This window comes from Hyperolius riggenbachi, chromosome 4 (assembly GCF_040937935.1).
Source record: "Hyperolius riggenbachi isolate aHypRig1 chromosome 4, aHypRig1.pri, whole genome shotgun sequence".
NCBI classification, from domain to species: Eukaryota; Metazoa; Chordata; class Amphibia; order Anura; family Hyperoliidae; genus Hyperolius; species Hyperolius riggenbachi.
This window is the reverse complement of record NC_090649.1, coordinates 198789817-198809757: the sequence shown is the minus strand read 5'-3', so window position 1 is coordinate 198809757 and position 19941 is coordinate 198789817. Positions and strand designations below refer to the sequence as shown.

General features: G+C 43.2%; 1 protein-coding gene and 1 pseudogene across 1 annotated transcript in view; both read left to right on the top strand.

Moving 5' to 3' along the window:
* The window catches only part of TPRG1 (tumor protein p63 regulated 1), a 104481-nt gene that overhangs the window by 26450 nt on the left and 58090 nt on the right, over nt 1-19941 (top strand). Inside the window, exons 2-3 of the mRNA XM_068281213.1 lie at nt 2594-2788; nt 12775-12866. Of these exons, the coding sequence (XP_068137314.1) occupies nt 2603-2788; nt 12775-12866 (278 nt within the window). The 5' untranslated portion in view covers nt 2594-2602. The remainder of the gene's footprint in view (nt 1-2593; nt 2789-12774; nt 12867-19941) is intronic.
* Nucleotides 1096-1303, top strand: LOC137505839 (U2 spliceosomal RNA; annotated as a pseudogene).

Genomic DNA, 19941 nt, shown 5'->3' with positions numbered 1-19941 from the left:
CATTGGTTCTCCTCCTTCTATGCTGTAAGCATAGTTGCGCTAATCCTGCATTCCTCCTCATGCCCCACCCGGCTACTTTTTCATGCCACTCGGCTGGAAATTTTCTTGGGGGAGAACACCGTTTATTGTAGCAATAGTTAACATGATTTTATACTGCATTTCCACTTCAATGAATATGCACCACATGTGATCAAAGTAATCACAAATAATTATAAAAGAAGGCTTGTGGTTTCAGTAGTTGTAACACCGTGTGCCTATGAAGGGTTAAGTCCTGTCCTCTTTTCACTGACCTCTGAGATAGCCTAGAACTACTGTGTCTTCTTTCAATGAACCCTGCTGCTATGTGTGCAGCACAGCAGGGACACTTCTCTCCATCATATTCACAGCTCAATACATTCTTCAGCAGAAGCCGAAACATTCCAAGTAGAGGTTGGACCTAGAATTCTCAAATCTTTACAAAGATTCAGGATTTAAAGATTCGAATCTTACTACACCATTTCTGCAATTAGAATCCGACAAATCCTGTGTCGCCTTCGATTCCTATATCATTGTCAGTGTTGAGTCCTATTTGACTTGCACTACACAATATTACCATCTTCATTTCAAAGATTTTCTGGTCCTGCAGAGATCCAAAACCACATTTTCAGAACCAAATCTATAGAGCTGAAGATGATAGTCTTTGTTCGCTACACTGCAAGTAGAAATCAGTATTGACTTTAGCTTCATCGCTATCGTACGTTTTTATGATCACCTTTCCTGCTCTTTAACTTCTACCCCACTTAAAGCGGACCTGATCTCAGAACTTCCTCTCTGCTCTAAAAGATAAGCAACAACATACTAACCTTTAAAGCAAACCTGAACTGAAAATGTAAAAGTCAAAATAAACCTACACGTTATACTTACCTCCTATGTAGTCTACTCATCAATCTCTTTCTCCTCTCATGTTTGTCCACTGCGGTCAATGGAATTCTCCGTCCTCCATTTTGAAAATGACCATTAACCCATAACAGCTTCCTGTCCAGCACACTGTTAAACTGTAAAACCACCCACGTGAGCCATAGGGAAACATGGAATTTACCTTGCTCATCAGTTGGCATATTCTCGGCCTTTTGGCTAAGATCAAGTGTAGTATCTGTTCTTGAGGTTTTTTGGGGGGACCTGGAGGGATGGCACTGTGGCAGGGTGTCCTTCCTGGTCGTAATTCCCAGAGGCTGATTAAATGGATCTATACCATGGTCGAGGCTGAATGGCTGAGGGCTTTGCTTAGGCGTACTGCCCCTGGAAGTGGCGCTCCAGGTGCACCTGAAAAAACCTGAGATGTGGCAGATCTCAGGTGGAAGTAGGGTGCTTTGGTCTGTACTGCCCATATGCATAGCCAACTAACGCAGCTCCCCGGCCTTTTGGCTAGGGAGAGTACGGAATTTTTATCACTCCGGCCGCAAGGTCGGGGCCAGCTTGCTGGCACCGGGGACTTGTCCCCAGGGGACTTCGGTTCCCACCTGGCTCCCTCTCGGGGAAGCCACGGACCATGTGGATGGCCACGTGGCCCAGGCCCTGTGGGCAACCACAGGGCAGTCCAGGGTCCTCCAGCCCTTCGGGGGTTGGAGGATACCGCCAGTGTCCTCCGACTCTCGGGTTGGAGGATGCTTAGTACCCCCTGCGCCGATGGCAAAGGGGGATAAGTTCCCTTCGGGGAGCACCGGAAGGGCCCTGCTGTATTGTGGGGCCCGTGGCTACTCGTGCACGTTTTGTGGGGGTGCTTTAGGGCACTCACGCTTTTTCCGTGCACGGGGCTACTAGCCTTTCTTACCCGGGACTCCTGTTGCATGCAACAGGAGCCAAAACAAGCTAAAAAAAAAAATAGAAAAAAAAAATCAGTTGGCATATTTCAGTTCTGACAAAATCATGGCACAACTGGAAGGAATCATTGTAAGAAGAAAATGGTGAGCTTATAAGAAAAACGGTGAGGTAAGTAATATTCATTTGCAGGAACATCATATTTATTTTAAATCGTTTTACTCGGTTTAGGTTCCTTTTAAAGAAAAAGGTTTCTTTGTTACATCTGATATAAACCCTGCAATAAATCTGCAGTGTATCTACTTCCTGCTTTCATGGAAGCAGTTACATAAACATCCTGTGTTTATCAATTAGCTGCCCTGCTGGTGCTTGATCTCAGCTGAGATCAAATTACTTGTGATTCGTCACAGATGAGGGGGAATTCAAGAGGCTAAACTCTCTAAATATATACAGGCTGCATTTCTCTGTTTTCCTTCTGTCCAGTGCAAGAGTTCAGGTCTACTTTAATACTTCTAATATTTTTAATAGATTACATATGAGACTTTTGTTCTGAGAAAAAGAGTCCTCCTGAAAGCCAATCCATCAAGAAACTGCTGTTAGATACAAATGCTGTACAAATAAAAAGATTATTGCACAGTCCTCTGAGAAAAGTAATCAGAATGCAGGCTGATGCAATGTACTGGCATAGCGCTTTTGTTCAGCCTCACTGTAGGGGTTACACCCTGGTGTTTACTTTTGTTTTGTAAATGTTTTGCTGTACTTTTAGCTACATATACGTCTTGTTCTGTCTTTTCAGGTTTGCAGCATGGCACAGAGTGCTCCAGGTGATGAGTTCCGTCCAGTGGAACTGGAAGCTCACACCCCTGCTGCAAGTGGTGCCATCCTGGACCCAGAGAAAAAAGCAACCCTGGAGGAAAACCGCCAGCCACAGAATATGGCATCTCCTCTGATGAACAAACAGTATCTAATGAGAAAGTTCTTTGTTGCCAGGGTAAGCTTATTGTACCAGTACCATACTGAGCCATAGTATTGGAGTTACTACATCACTAAATATACACTGGGCAAGATACCGTTAAATTATGGGATTCATTTTACCTTCTCTCACAGTCATTTTTTTGTGATAGTTAACACTCACACATTTTATAATTAGGACGTTTTGAATCAGAATGATACCATTTATTGCTTACTTAAAGTGTACCTGTGGGGGGAAAAAAAGAACCTTTTGGAGGGGACTTATCTCAGGAGGGGAAAGCCTCTTGATCCTAATGAAGCTTCCCCCGTCCTCTTCAGCCTCTGGGATCCAGCGCTAGCAGCCCCCAAAAATTAACCGACAAACATGTAGGGGCTGCAGCATGAGACTATATTTACAATCTGTACTCCTGCACAGGCGCAGTACAAGTTTCCCCCGGGCTCTGGCAGAAATGGCTGAGTTAGACCGGGTCCGCTCTAGCGAGCAGGGGCTAGTCACTTGACTGCTTTAATTGTTGGTATGAAAACTGAATGGCTGCATTGGTGAATTTTCTGCTTGCAAAACCACATGGCTGCATTCTTTCCTTGCAAACTACATGGGTGCCTTCTCTGCTTGTAAACTACATGGCTGAATCCTCTGCTTTCAAGCTACATGGGTGCCTTCTCTGCTCGCAGACTACATGGGTGCATTATAAGGTTGCAAACTACATGGGTGCCTTCTCTGCTTGCAAACTGCATGGGTGCCTTCTCTGCTTGCAAACTGCATTGGTGCCTTCTCTGCTAGCAAACTACATTATTATTATTTTATTATTATTTAGTATTTTTATAGCGCTGACATATCACGCAGCGCTGTACAATGTATATATATATCTTGTCACTAACTGTCCCTCAAAGGAGCTCACAATCTAATCCCTACCATTGCCATATGTCTATATTATGTAGTGTAAGTACTGTAGTCTAGGGCCAATTTTTTTAGGGGTAGCCAATTAACTTATCCGTATGTTTTTGGAATGTGGGAGGAAACCGGAGTGCCCGGAGAAAACCCACTCAGACACGGAGAGAACATACAAACTCTTTGCAGATAGTGCCTTGGCTGGGATTCGAACCAGGGACCCAGCGCTGCAAGGCGAGAGAGCTAACCACTACGCCACCGTGCTGCCCCATGGGTGCCTTGTCTGCTTTCAAGCTACATGTTTGCCTTCTCTGCTTGCAGACTACATGGGTACCTTCTCTGCTTTCAAGCTACATGTGTGCCTTCTCTGCTTGCAGGCTACACGGGTGCCTTCTCTGCTTTCAAGCTACATGTGTGCCTTCTCTGCTTTCACGCTATATGGGTGCCTTCTCTGCTTTTAGGAGTGACACAGGCAAGGAACTTTTGTGTGGAACATGTTTCTGCTATAATGACATATATACATCTCTCTCTCTCCCCCTCCTCCTCTCTCCCCATTCTTTTAGTGGACTCAGGCTCTTTGTGACCATATGTACTTTTGAACGCCAGAGATTTCTCCAAAGAATCTTCTCAATATGTGACCAAAGTATTTGAGTTTTTAGAGTACTATCAGCCCTTCTAGTGAACACTCTGTCCTTATTTCTTTAAAGAGACACTGAATCGAGAATAAATCTCGCTTCTTGTCTCATAGTCAGCAGGGGCATGCGTGCCCCTGCTAAAATGCCGCTATCCCGCGGCTAAACGAGGGTCCCTGACCCCCCCCCCCCTGCAAAAATCTAGGACCAACTTGGTCGTAGATTTTGCTGCTCTTGCGGCAGGGCTAACGGCTGCAGCCCTGCCTCTCAGTGCCGTCTATCAGCGGCGCATCGCCGCCTCTCCCCCGCCCCTCTCAGCGAAGGAAGACTGAAAGGGGCGGGGGAGAGGCGGAGATACGCGCTGACAGACGCGCGTGAGGCAGGGCTGCGGCCATTAGCCCTGCCTCAATTCGGAAGAGATCCCCCGCTGCTCGGAGGGGATTTCGGGGGGTAAGGGACCCCCGTTTAGCCGCGGGATAGCGGCGTTTTAGCAGGGGCACACATGCCTCTGCTGACTATGAGGTCTGAAGCGAGATTTATTCTCGCTTCAGACTCTCTTTAAGTGTTGGTTAGATCTTCTAGCAGTCCAGGGTACTCTCAGTAGCTTTCCTAACGCCCACAATTTAAACGCATCAATTTCTCTAAGCATGGCTTTATTTATAGTCCAACTTTTACAGTCGTATGTTACTACATACATAAAAAAGCTCAGACATCCTATAAATGGCAGTGATCATGTAAGCCAACTTGTTAGTGTTACAAAGACTCTTGGAACCTGAAAAAAAAGAAAAGGAGGATCCACGGATCCATCATTGCAGCGCTGGCTCCCCCTGTAGCAATATTCGACCAGTCGGTCAAATACTGCTCTCTGCCGCCGCAGGAGGATTCGGGAGCCCGAGTGTTCCCGGAGACAGGTGGCTCCGTACTGCGCCTGTGTGAGCACGCTCTCTCGCATTCACGTATTTGCAGAACAGAGCCGCCCATCTTCGGAGGAACTTGGGCTCCAGAAGACTTCCGAAGCCTCCTTCAGTGGGGGATTCAAATGGGGGAGCCAGCACTGCAACAAGGGGACCGAGAGAGGAACGGGAAGGCTCTATAGGACCCAGAACCTCCCTTCTCCTTAGGTAAGGATCTGTTTGTTTGTTTTTTTAGTTTCCCATTAGCTTTAAGAATACTTTACTGTTTTACTAAACTAAAGTTATCACATGTTCATCCTAATGAACCTTTAGAAAGTGCAGTCTGTAATGTCTCATTTGTGATCAGTCCCTTTAAATCCTGCATGAGATGCGGATTGCTGTAAATTATATCCGCACGACTCCCCCCCCCCCCCCCCCCCCACCCCCCTCCACACAGTCACATGCTCAGGGCTCTGGAAGGCACCCAGGTGTGAATATATCTTGTCTCATTCACTGGGGGATTTATCAATCAAGGCTCTGACATATGCTGGCATTTATAGAGTGAAAAACAAACTTCTCATTTTTTTTGCAGTTCTGGGCAGCTGACTGTGACAGTTTTACAAAACCTTCCAAAAGATCATCATTGCACTTGCAAATGAAACCAGTTGCACCTGTAGGAAATGGTCTTATGCATGTGTTATACTGTTGTATTGCTGCTTCTCAACTGTAGAGTAAGAGCTTGATTATATCTCAATCTGCAGTTGGCAAATCTGTCTCATGTACCATAGTGTGTGACTTCCATACTGTGGATGCTCTCACAGAGATGTCAGCAATATTTACCTATTCCACCCACAACTCCACTCCCATTCCAGTTTAGCATGTGAACAGTGAGAGATTGAGAGATAAAGTCTTGCCACTCCAGTTACAGTACTGTAGGCAAGAAGCTCTCAGAGCAACATGCTACAGAAATCATGTCATACATGGTCATATAGGAAGGAACGTGTTTTTGGCTTCAGATTAATTGCTTAATAAGAATATTAGTATCACGTGCCGTGCCATCATTATGGGAATGAGCTCTACTAAGTGTCAGTTTTAAATGTTAACAAATTACTAAGCTTCTTAGGTGTCATATTAAACTCTGTGACCTTTTTTGACCCATTTTTACTCGGAGTTCTGTGTCCAATGAGGCTTTTGTGCTGAGCAGAACTGATCCAAGGCCCCAGAACTACCCAGCTTAGCAAGCTTGCTCAGTAAGCATGTGGTGTAGGGCATTCCACACCAAATGACTCATGTGCTTCTGACCAGGGCCGGATTACCCACAAGGCAACCGAGGCAGTTTCCTCATTCCTCGGGGGCCTGTAATCAAGTTCTCAGTGAGGCCTGCAGTAAAAATACAGATTGATGAGTGAAGCTTGCTGGCAAGGTAATCAACTTGTCTGGCTGGTATCCCTCTTTCCTCTCTGGTCAGTACATCCCATCTCCATGGCTTCTTTGCAGCTTCTTCTCTGCCCATGTCACCCACTGCCATGTGATATTAATTTGTACATACTTCCAGTCCGTGTAAAACAGTGATATTGCACCAGTGTAGAGTCACAGGAGGCCCACAAGTAGTGATGGTCATGTCTAGAAGAACTCATGGAGAAGCATGTGTTTTGTTTGATAAGCTGATAGATTAGCAAAGCTCTTATTCACTGTTATCACATCCTGCTTTAGCACATAATGACTAGCAAATCATAGACTTGCATATCTATCACCTGACCAAACTGATCACATGCTTCTCCTTGAGTTCTCCTTGCCATGACCATCATTACCCACGAGCTCTCGTCAGCTGGTGGCAACAGAACAGGTGATTGAATGCAACCACACTTTTACTATTTACTCTGCATGGGGGGAGAGAAAACTGAAGGGGCACCCAGAGCTGCTTAATTCTTTTGTCTAACTGGGCACACATGGCTACCTAAAACTACTGTCTGGGGGTAACACATAGCTGCCTAATTTATTTGTGGGGCTTTTATGGCTACCTAATACTGCTAATGGGAGAAATCTGGGGTGCCTAATATTTCTCCATGGGGGCCCATATCGCTATCCAATACTGCTGTCTGTGGGCACACATAGCTGTCATGTAGCTACATCATACTACAATCTGGGAAGCACACATGGTTACCTAATATTACTATCTGTTGAGCTCTCGACATGGCTACCTATAATGAATACCTGCAGGCACATGGCTACTTAACCTTTTTTTTTTTTGTATCGGGGTGGGGAATTACCTAACCTTTGTATTTGGGGCATACCGGTCTGTTAGTTTTTTGTTTGTTTTTTCGTATCGGAGGACATACTGTATGCTTTGGTAAACAGTTAAGTTAGGGTTTGGCATTGGGGGGGGGGGGGGGGGGGGGAGTTGGACTTTACAATAGTTAAAGAGACACTGAAGCGAAAAAAAAAATATGATATTATGATTTGTATGTGTAGCACAGCTAAGAAATAAAACATTAAGATCAGATACATCAGTAATTGTTTCCAGTACAGGAAGAGTTGAGAAACTCCAGTTGTTATCTCTATGCAAACAAGCCATTAAGCTATCAGACTAAGTTAGTCATGGAGAGGGCTGTTATCTGACTTTTATTATCTCAACTGTTCCTGGACTATTTACTTTTCCTCTGCTAGAGGAGAGGTCATTACTTCACAGACTGCTCTGAAAGACTCATTTTGAATGCTGAGTGTTGTGTAATGTGCACATATTATAGAATGATGCAATGTTAGAAAAAACACTGTATACCTGAAAATAAAAGTATGAGAATATTTTCTTTGCTGCTAATCTTCTAGTAATTATTCATAGTACACAACCAATTCACTATATCATATTTTTTTTTTCCGCGTCAGTGTCTCTTTAAGGATTACAGTAACTCAGAATTGCTTTTATGGGAGACTAGTGGACACAAAGGTTTCATGGCAAGGTTAGTCAGAGATGAGGGGGGAAATAGTAAATAGGTATGGAGTGAATGTTGGGCTAAATATGTTTATGATGTGACTGCTAGCAGTTTTTACACTTGTTAACTGAGGTCTCCCATATTGTATTTTTTTTTGATCATTTCAGCATATGCTGGCATCTGAATATTTTTTGCTAAATGAATTCTTCATAGTCAGCAGGCATGCGTATGTGATGTCCGTTATGCCTTTGCGTAAATATTTTACACTATAATATTTAACACTAATATATCATTATGTGTAAAATGTTGCCCCATTTCCATTATTAGAAAAAGTCAGGAAGTATTTTATAATGAAGCTGTCTGATCCGGATGCAGCTCACAATTCTTTATGGCACGTTCAGGTTTCATGAAGGCTACAGAAACTCTGTTGAATGGCCTTGTTTAATTAACATTTAGCCCGAGAGCACCTGGTTATAAAAAGAATGCTCTCCTTTTGCATATACTTTGTAAGCAGTGACCCACATCATTAACCTGCTCCTGTCCATCTTATACACTTCCTGTTATATTAAAGACGATCTCAGCAGAACTAGGATTTGGAATTTACATATAGGCACGTTATGCATGTAACACTGGAAACTATTTTTGCTGTACTTGTCTTTACCTCCAGCCCAGAGGACAGTAATACAGTGCTGCCTTTGTTTACATAAGAAACACTGCACTCTCCCAGCGCTATGGATGAAGTCACACTTCTAATCACATGACAAATGTGTTCTTGAACGCCAAGCAATTTAAAGACATTACATGTTAGAAAATGTTGTGGGTGGGATGGGACAATGCTGAGTAAAAAGAAGGCATTGTTAAATGAGCCTATTTATGGAATGGAAATTTCTGCAGAAAGCGTGTGACATTAGTGGAGATCTGCAGATCACCATATTCATAAAGAGCGTAAATGATCATTGTTTTTGAGGGATATCAAGTTTCTAGTAAAAGATGTTACATTGCTGACAATTATTACCAGTAACCGACACTTAATGGGAACCTGGAGCGAGAGGTATATGGAGGCTGCTATAGTTATTTCCTTTTAAACTATATCGGTTGCCTGGCAGTCCTGCTGATCTTTGGCCTCAGTAAAGTCTTAATCACACATCTGAAACAAGCATGCAGAAAATCTTGACATTTTTTTGTCAGAAACATCTGATCTGCATATGCTTGTTCCGGGTCTTTGGCTAAAAGTATTAGAGGCAGTGGATCAGCAAGACAGCCAGGCAATTGGTATTGTTTAGAAGGAAATAAATATAGCAGCCCACATATCCCTCTCAGTTCAGGTGTCCTTTAATGCAGTCAGCATTTGTAGTGTATACTGGTGATCAGTGGAAACACTTTGTAGATCATCAAAATAGTTTACCGCCTTAACTGGTTTCTTTATTTTTTTTTACCGTTTGCCACTTGTGGCACAGATTGGCATTTTTTTAAATTGGTTAGTGGCCGCTACTTGCGATCTCTGGCTGTCAGTAATGGTTGAGGGCAAAGCTGGGGAAATTTAACTATAAAATGTGCAGAGCTCTAAAGCAGTGGCCTGAGAAATCATTACAGAAATCTCAGAATCGCCTTTATTTGCCAAGTACGTTGATTGACACATCCAGAATTATTTGTGGTATACATGGCAATAGCAGTAGGACACGACAGACATAGGGCTTGATTCACAAAGCGGTGCTAACTGTTTGCACGCCTGTGAAACACCCCTTAGCACGTCTAAACAAGCTTTTCGCGCACAAAACTTTACACGCGCAAAACTTTATGCGCACAAAACTTTACGCGCGCACTGCACAGAGCGCAGGGCGCTCCACGCGAAGTGGCCATTAAAGCCTATGGGACTTGGAGCACGCATAGGACTTTGCGCGCGTAAAACTTTGCGCGCGGTACTTAGCGCGCGATGTGATTGAGAAAACCGGTGCTAACCTACTTAGCACCCTGGTTAGCGCGCCTAAAGACTTTAGACATGCTAAGTAGGTTAGCACCGCATAGTGAATCAAGCCCATAGTGTTTACACAGAGAGATTATATTGATACGAGCATGGGAAGCATTCATTTACAACCAGGGACGTAGCAATAGGGGTTGCAGAGGTTGCGACCGCATCGGGGGCCTTGGGCCAGAGGGGCCCCGAAGGGCCCTCCCTCATCTACAGTATTAGCTCTCTATTGGTCCTGTGCTCATAATAATCACTTCTATAGATACTTTGAATAGTGGTAATTATTAACAAACTGCTCCCCATCCCCTTCTTGCACCTCTGACACTGTAGTTGCCATTGGCAGGTTTTGGTGCACCGTATCAATTGCTATGTATAGAGTGCTTGGGGGGCCCCATTGTAAAACTTGCATCAGGGCCCACAGCTCCTTAGCTACGCCACTATTTACAATATAGAGACAAATGTTAAGCTTGGAAGTTTGGAGTGGGCTGCTAGGGAAGGGTGCTGTCCAAGGGGCTAGGGTGTTGTAGGAGGGCAGACCTGGTGGGGGGCTAGAGTTAAGTAGGAGGAACGCCTGGGGGAGTAAGGTGCTCCAGCGCCTGTAGGTTCGGGAGGGGATGGATCTTTAACAGCAGCCCGATGGGATGGGCTTGAAAAAGTGAATGCCTGGGTGGGAGGGGATCATGTGAAATCCTGGTGTGCCTCGTCTTCATTCTAGTAGAGTGGAGGAGGTATAGCAGTGGCAGGGTAGCATCAATTATCTTTTCCGCTGCATTAATCACTCTTTGGAGTTTTGTACTTGTCAGTGGTGGTTGCGCTTGCATACCAGATGATGACAGAGGAGCAGAGGATGGATTTGGTGGTAGCAGTGTTAAAGCAGGTCTTTTTCAGTTGGCACAGGAAGACTACCCTCTGCTGCGCCATCTTAGGTTGTTGGTTGTGCCAAGGAACCGAATGTATGGTACTCTGGAGACCTCAGACTCATCAATGAAGACTGGGTAGAGGGTGGAAAGGAGTTTCCTGAAGTCCACAATCGGTTCGACAGCCTTTGCCGTAAGTTTGTTGTCCTTGCACCAGTTGCAGATGCAATCAATCTGCAACTGGTGCAGATATGTCTTTGCACCTTATACACATGGGTAGAGCTGCAGACAACCTCTCAGGCAATTGATCATTCTGATTTCATTTCCTGATTGCTTATTGCACAGACCGGGATGCAGAATAAGCATACACATGTGTATGATGGCTCTTCCTGTCCAGCCTTTTGTTGGACACTGGCAGATTTATGTTCCTTACACATTACATTAATTGGTTTGTGAACCTACACCTTGCAACATATGCACAAACAATCAATATTTATTGATCAGTATTTATCGATGCATACCATCGCTGAACAATTTTTAAAACAATAGTTTTTTTGTCTGGGTTTGCAGAAGAGTTCACTCCAAGTCTGTGGACAATCCACCTAATTGATTGGATCATTTATCAGATTAGACGTGAATATTGCCTTGCATGAATCAAGCCTGCCACCGGAAGTCTCAACTAACCTGCATACCTGAGGGGATAACTGGGACTTTGTTTCGGGCAGCCTTTTACAGGCTTACTAAGCCTCCAGTGACATCTTGCAGCCTTCTTCTTGCTCACAGAGGGCTCCTGGTGGCTTCCTGCATCAGTGCACAGCTCTCTGTATATCACATGACCCGATGCAGGTCAGGCGACAAGCTGAAAAGCCGCTAGGAGCAAGAGGAAGGCTGCAAGAAGTCGCTGGAGGCTTGCTGAGTATTTAGAGGTGGGTTGTGCGTTACAGCCAGTTGCTCAAGCAACCTGCAAGCACATGTATCTGGCATCAGGCGATCCCTGCTGGTGCCGGATACTGGGGACTTTGCTGTATAGTGGTTTATCAATAGAGAGCTTGCTAGTGACAAACATGAAGGATTCCTGCTAAACCAAGATTTGGACGAGTTGATTTGACAAGGATGGGCGTTATTTCTCATACAGACCCATCACCTACTGCTGTCTGTCTGCGATCTGTCTGCTCGCTGCTCCAGAATCAAAATTCCTGTTTGTGCACAGTACAAATTGAAAACAAACCCGCTGACTATCTGCCTGTGTGGCATGTACTTTTATTTTTATTTTGGTCTGGTAGGAAATTGCTTTGCTTAGTCAGCATGTGACTTTCCTTTCATTACACGTTAACTCCTGTGATCTTCTCAGGGCAGTATAGCAAGAAGTAGTAAATATACATTAGTCATAATAAGCACAGAGAAGTGGGCCATGCTGCAAAGTCTCTATATTTTGTATTATTATTTTTTCATTTGTGCACATCCTTCTTGCAGATAAATTGAACCACACGACATAGATCCAGTGCAATTTTTTGGAGTTTGAGTTTACCTTTTGTTTCTCCTTTGGGTATTCCGGTTTCCCCCCAGATCCTAAAAACAAATGGTTCACCCCATATTGGCCTTGGGCTATGATAGAGACTTATGACTGTGGCAAATATGGTAGAGATCACATGTGCTTCTCTGAGGGGTAGTTGGTCACAGGACTATGCACTCTGTACAGTGCTAAGAAAAAAGTCAGAACTAAATAAAATATTTGATTGAAAAAATAATAATTACATATATATACTTGTATTATGTTTGTTTTTATTTATTTACCACATGAATGTCCTTTCACTTAATTTGCCTTTCTTATTTAGCCAGGAGCATTTCAACAAGCAGTAGACGATTTATCCAGTCAGATACTAGCACGGGAAAAGGAGACAGTTCATAATGCCTGGCTACTGACTGAGTAAGTAGTAATATTGTGACAATGTTTGAACCTATTTTATAATGTGGAAATTTCCAGTAACTGGGGAGTCTCATGACTCTTGTGGAATGTTACATGTAAATGTTGTTTTTTTGTTTGTTGGTGACAGTTTATTTGCAGTAAATGGTCTGTCACACTGAATGTTCTGTGCCAATTCTTGTCTTGGCACTCAAACTGTGTATTCTTTTTGTTTCTAGCTAAACATATCCCCAGTAGGTTGCTGTTGAAGAAACAAAATGACAAAAACACTGAGCCACCATGGATGACACCTTAGTTTAGAAAATAGATGCATTTTGTAATTAAAGCCGTGAGCAGGTGGCAGGGAACAGCTTGCTGAAGGATACGTTCTACTCCATGTATCTACTATCTAGGGGAATAGTTATCTTAAAGGAACATACAGTGGTATGACTGTTAATTGGAGAAGCATATTCTCCACAAAGGTTCATTTGACAATATTTGCATTTTTTCTAAATTCATGTTTCAAAGGTGATCACCTACGTTTTCAAATGATACATTTTGCTGCAGAATGATAGGATGTCAAGTGGTTTTTGGTACCAAATGCAATTATGAGAGCCAACCTACAGGGGCACACAGACACAAACCATGCCTGGCCTTTCTGTATGCTGCTCCAGTATATTGATGCTGTGCCCAGAGTCTGTAAAAATTGATTCCAACAGATGGATGTTTTTTTCCCCATCCATGGTCCCTAACCAAGCACTTTCCTCACAAAGTACCTATCAGTAGCCAAGTACCCGCCTTCTTGCTTAAAGGATAACTGTAACAAGAGGTATATGGAGGCCCCATATGAATTTCCTTTTAAGCAATATACGTTGCCTGGCAGTCATGCTGATCCTCTTCCTCAAATACTTTTAGCTATAGACCCTGATCAAGTCTGCAGCGGATCAGGTGTTTTTGACATTGGCCTCAATTAACTAAGCTTATCTCCTGTCTTTAACCAATTTCGGACCGACGCAGTAGAAATCTACGTCGTGCGGGTGGCGCTGCGGTTCTGACCAGATGTAAACTACGTCCCATTCACCGCGCGTTCCTACCGATCTGTCCCTGCCGCAATGTGCTGCCCTGCCGCCTCTATGACGGCAGAGCACTGTGAGCTGGGCAGGAGCCGTTTTCATTGGCTCCTAGCCCTGTCATTACTGTAACCCAATCCCATTACTGTAAGCCAAGCGGCTCCTGACCAGCGCACAGCGCTCTGCCGTCATAGAGACGGGGACCGAGCAGGGTGACCGGCGGGAGCAACGGATTTTTTGCGGCTATTCGTCGGTATGCGCCGTTTTAGTGTACCAGCAGCCTCTGGTCCTTAAAGGGGCAGAGGCTGCTGGTACCGAAGTGGTTAATAACATTTCTAAGCTGTTTCTAGAGTTATCACCATGGTGATAAGGCATGTAGTATTCACTAAACAATTAACTTAGGCAAACCTAAAGTTAACTCTTCTGTCTTTAAAGACCACCTCCAGCCAAAAAAAAGTTCTGAATGGCAATACATATATGTAGTCTATGCACTGTGTAGAGTTAGATGAACATACTGTATAAAGTTTACATCTAGTACATCATATTGGATAGAACAGACTCACATTTATACCTGTAGCAGCACTTCCTTATTCCTCCTGAAGCTGACAGCATTGTGCCCACCTCTTTAGCCTGGTTAACTCCCTGTCCCTCCCTCTCCTGCTTTCTGTCTGCCTGGATCAAATTATTTCTCTTTTCACAGTGTGTAGGAGAGAACAGACACAGGCAAACTGCTGCCTATCTTATGTCTGTCTGCTATAATTCTTATTTCAGATGTCTGTCTGTCTGTCTGCCTAGATTAGATCACATGGGCATGAGGGGTGGAGTTATGAAATCAATCCCCCAGCATCCTGCAAACTGTAATTTATAATTTAGGTACTCTTTAAGTGAAGGAGAGATAACATTTAAATTCTTAAAATAACTACAGAATTCTAAAGTTAAAGAGAAACCGTAACCAAGAATTTAACTTCATCCCAATCAGTAGCTGATACCCCCTTTCCCATGAGAAATCTTTTCCTTTTCTCAAACGGATCATCAGGGAGCTCTGTATGGCTGAGTTTGTGGTGAAACCCCTCCCACAGTGTGATGTCAGCTCTGAGGTCCTGACATCATTGTGTTGCATTGTGGGAAACAGCTGTATCCAACTGCCAAAAAAAGCAGCATCTCCTTCCAGTGTCCTCACCTGCCAGCAGTAAAAATGTCACCATGTGCAGCATGGCAGATGTGCACATTGGAAAATTCTTAAAAAGAAGGAACACATTGGTGAGCTCAGCAACACCAAAAGACTCGGAAGACCACAGAAAATAACCATGGTGGATGACTGAAGAATTATTTCCCTAGTGAAGAAAACACCCTTCACAGCAGTTGGCCAGATCAAGAACACTCTTCAGGAGGTAGGTGTATGTGTGCCAAAGTCAACAATTAAGAGAAGACCTCACTAGAGTGAATACAGAGGGTTCATCACAAGATGTAAACCATTGATGAGCCTCAAAAATTAAAAAGGCAGATTAGAGTTTGCCAAACATCTAAAAAAGCCTTCACAATTCTAGAACAACATCCTATGGACAGATGAGACCAAGATTAACTTGTACCAGAGTGATGGAAAGAGAAGACTATGGAAAAGAAGGAAAGGAACTGCCCATGATCCTAAAGCATACCATCGCATCAGTGAAGCATGGTGATGGTAGTGTCATGGCATGGGCATGTATGGCTGCAAATAGAACTGGTTCTCTGTTTATTGAAGATGTGACTGCTGACAAAAGCAGCAGGGTGAATTCAGAAGTGTTTCGGGCAATGTTATCTGCTCATATTCAGCCGAATGCTTCAGAACTCATTGGAAGGTGCTTCACAGTGCAGATGGACAATGACCCAAAGCATACTGCAAAAGCAACCAAGAGTTTTTGAAGGGAAAGAAGTGGAATGTTATGCAATGGCCAAGTCAATCACTTGACCTGAATCCAATTGAGCATGCATTTCACTTGCTGAAGACAGAAACTGAAGGGAAAATGCCCCAAGAACTAGCAGGAAATGAAGACAGTTGCAGTAAAGGCCTGGCAGAGCATCACAAGGAAACCCAGCGCCTGGTGATGTCTATGCATTCCAGACTACAGACTGTAATTGTCTGCAACCAAGTATTAAAACCGGAAAGTTTGATTTATGATTATTATTCTGTCCCATTACTTTTGCTTCCTTATCAAGTGGGAGGCATGCAAACTGTTGTAATTCCTACACTGTTCACTTGATTTGGATGTAAATACCTTCAAATTAAAGCTGAGAGTCTGCAGTTAAAGCACATCATGTTTGTTTCATTTTAAATGCATTGTGGTTGTGTATAGAGCCAAAATGTTAGAATTGTGTTGAGGTCCGAATATTTATGGACCTTACTGTATAACCCCTCAGTTTACACTTCTATTACATAGATTTGGTAAAATTGTACAATCACGGCTGTATGGGATGGACACCTTTAGAGTCTTGTCATCTGAAATAATCTGGTGTGATTGAATATCTTCAGCGTGGATATTGGTGGCCTTCCTTTCAATCTGCTAAGCTTCAGAATGTTTGCCTGTCACTGTTGTATTCCCCTTAGCAGGGAACATCATGTTAGTCTTACCCTCTGGCCTCTCCATAGAACAGAACAGGCTGCACGGGCACATAACTGAGCAGCTTGGGCTTATAGTCAGCTTTGGAAAATCATTACTGGCTGTAAGTTCAAATAGAAAGGCAATGTTTAATAACATTAATTGCAGAAACATTTGTGCAGCACTGATGTGTGTTTACAGAAAATTATTAACATGAGTTGAATTTAATTTTAAACACGAACTGTGCTTCTTCTTTATGATAACTTTATATTACTGCTGCTTTTTACCTAAATACTCTTTATTCGACTGAAGATCTGTTTATTTACGCAGAGCTGTGCACTGGCTTTGTAAATTATCTTGCCTAGTTGAGAACCTACTTACTTCATATTTTTTTCCACTTATTTTCACTTTCTTTGGGGCTGTCAGAATCTTTCTAAATGAAGACAGCTACTCACAGAAACTTGAAACTTGTGAGGTTTTACAGTTTTGTTCATTATCCAGATGGGAGATATTTTTTAACAAGTTTTCAAAATGAATAATCACCATAATGTCAAATTAAAAAGTTGGCGTGAACATGGCTTTCACTGTGCTGGTGTTTTGCTGCCACCTAACGGCTAAGCAACAGAATGCACACAGAACACACATACTTGATATTTTTCTTCTGTTGATAAAAATAGCAATCCCACTAGGTCAGATCTATACACTATAGTGGGGTTTTCAAACCCTGTTTTGAATGTGTTACCATGGTTTTATCTACAGAGACAGAAACAAGCCAGTAAAGGGATTATTTGGTGTGTCAGTCTTTTGATTATTGCAGCTTCTGCAGTATACTCTACTATTCACAGCTAGTAACACATACAATGTTACTGCACTGGTAAATTTCTCTCGCTCTGCTTCTGCCCAGTGTTTTAGCTTATGTCTTGTGGCAGATAGCATTTGTGTAATAGGGGTACTTCGGGGGGAAAAAATGGTTTAGGGGATTGCTGCTAGTAGAATATTGGAAAAATTACCAATTTTCTACTACTTCATTCCGATAGTAAAATACCTGTAATCTTTACCAACACTTTACTATAACTTAAAGAGGACCTTCAGCCTAAACAAACATACTGTGATTAAGTTACATTAGTTATGATAATTAAAATAGATAGATAATATAATCTCTTACCCACCCTGTTTTAAAAGAACAGGCGAATGTTTGATTTCATGAGGGCAGCCATCTTTTTGGTTGAAAGGAGGTGACAGGGAGCATGAGACACAGTTCCAACTGTCCTGTGTACTGATCACCCCTCCCAGTTGCTAGGCAACGTGAATAACCACATAGTAAATCCCATCATGCTTTGCACAGCATCAGGGAAAAAAGCCTGGGCAGTTTTCTTTGATGGGTGGAGCTTAGCTAAAAATGCAGCTAAAAATGATGCTTTGGTAAGAAAAACAAAGTTCTGATGCTGTAAAACTGTTAAAGAAACACCAAGCCTTTTCAGTTCTGCTGAGTAGATTTTTAGTCCGGAGGTTCACTTTAACCCTATTCTCACACAGAACCCTTCCTCTACAGATTCCTAACCCTGAACCCTCCCTCTACTGATACCTAACCCTTAACCATCCCTCTACCTATGCCGAAGGGATGTTCCACTGTCCAGTGACATGCGGCGAGTGCTGCGCTGTAGGCTCTTGCTGAATGAAGCTAGGGCAGCCACTGATGTTTCTTCATTAGTGACAGATTTCATGCGTCCACATTTTGGCAAATCCAACACTGAACCAGTTTCACGAAACTTGGCAAGCAGTTTGCTAACTGTAGTATGGGAGATGGGTAGTCTCGTAGGGTGTCTTGCATTGAAATCTGCTGCAATGACCCGGGTACTGCGTTTACCAGACATCAACATAATTTCTATCCGCTCCTCACGTGTTAATCTCGGCGACATGTCAATGGCTGTAAACAAAGATAAACTTGTAAATAACTCATGAAAGAATAAAGTTACTGTAAAACCAAGCACACCATTGTTTTCTTGTGAAATTCCCAATAAGTTTGATGTCACGTGACCCTCTTCCTATTGAAAAAACAAAAGTTTGATTCAAATGACCGACTTCAAAATGGCCGCTATGGTCACCACCCATCTTGAAAAGTTTCACCCCTTACATATACTAATGTGCCACAAACAGGAAGTTAATCTCACCAACCATTCCCATTTTATTAAGGTGTATCCATATAAATGGCCCACCCTGTAGTTACATAACACATGTATTGTACTGTCCACGTTTTTATTTCAGTGAATGTTATATAGTAAATGAAGGGAATTCTTTTCCTGGTGGGAACCATGTCTTTTGCCCACAGTTTGAAGCTAAATCCTGATGTCATTTCTGCCTTTTACTTTTTTTCTTTTCTCCTCCAATCGCTGAGTCACCTCAGCCTTGCTTGTAAACTGTGAGCAGAGGATCGTGTTTCAGCTAGGCAGGGAAATAAAGGGAAGAGGAGGAATATATTATAGATAAAAAGAACCCCCAGCTTGCAACTGTTTGGCACTGTCTATTAAAGGGCCAGTGCTGCTGCAGTATGTGATAACTCCAAACCATAACAGCAGAAAAAGTTTTGAAAGTGTTGAATGCAGGATTTGCATCTTTATCACTTAATACACTCAGACCAGTTGCTGTTGAAATTTGATTTTTATGGTGACAATCCTGCTTTAACCCCCCAGGTGGCACCTAACCCTTAATCACCACCCCCTCCCCCGCCTCAAAGCCACAATTTGTGGCAATGTGCAGAAATATATGTAAAGCCACAATCTGCATAGTGGGAAACCTTGACAGCCACTATTTTATCACGCAGATTTCTGCACACTGCCGCAAATCTTTTATAATGACCGCCTATGGCGACGCCCTTCTTTCCAAGACATCCATGGCGCCCTTCTTTCCAGCTTTAGCAGATGTACCCTATGCTTATTCATTAACTGATGATGATCTAGGTTACTGAAAGGAATTGTTTAGGTTTACAATTTTCTTTAGCCTTTTCAGTACTGGATGGTTCTGGCCCACCAGAGCCAGCCTTTTCCTATTTTTACGCTGTGGTCACCGTGATTGGCTAACAGTGATCACATGGCTCCTGACCGACATATGGAGAGCTGCTAGAACGGGCTACAATGGTGCTGGAGCAACGAGGACAACCTGACCATGCGGGAGCAGTCAATGAAACACAAATAATTCCAACTTGCAAAAAAAAAAATGTATCCAACTTTTAATTAAGCCAGTCAATAGCTGCAAGAAATGTAACGGATTTGGCCTCCTCTCCCCAAGCTGTATACAATTTGCATTACATTTGAATGCAGCTGGAATTATTAGCATCTGACCATCTCTACAGTACTTGTGTGGCCAAACTGTGCATCGAAAACTGCTAATACAGGGTGGTGCACAAAAGTTTGGCCTGGCTGCCTGCCATGAGCGTGAGTATACAGGCAGACGTAT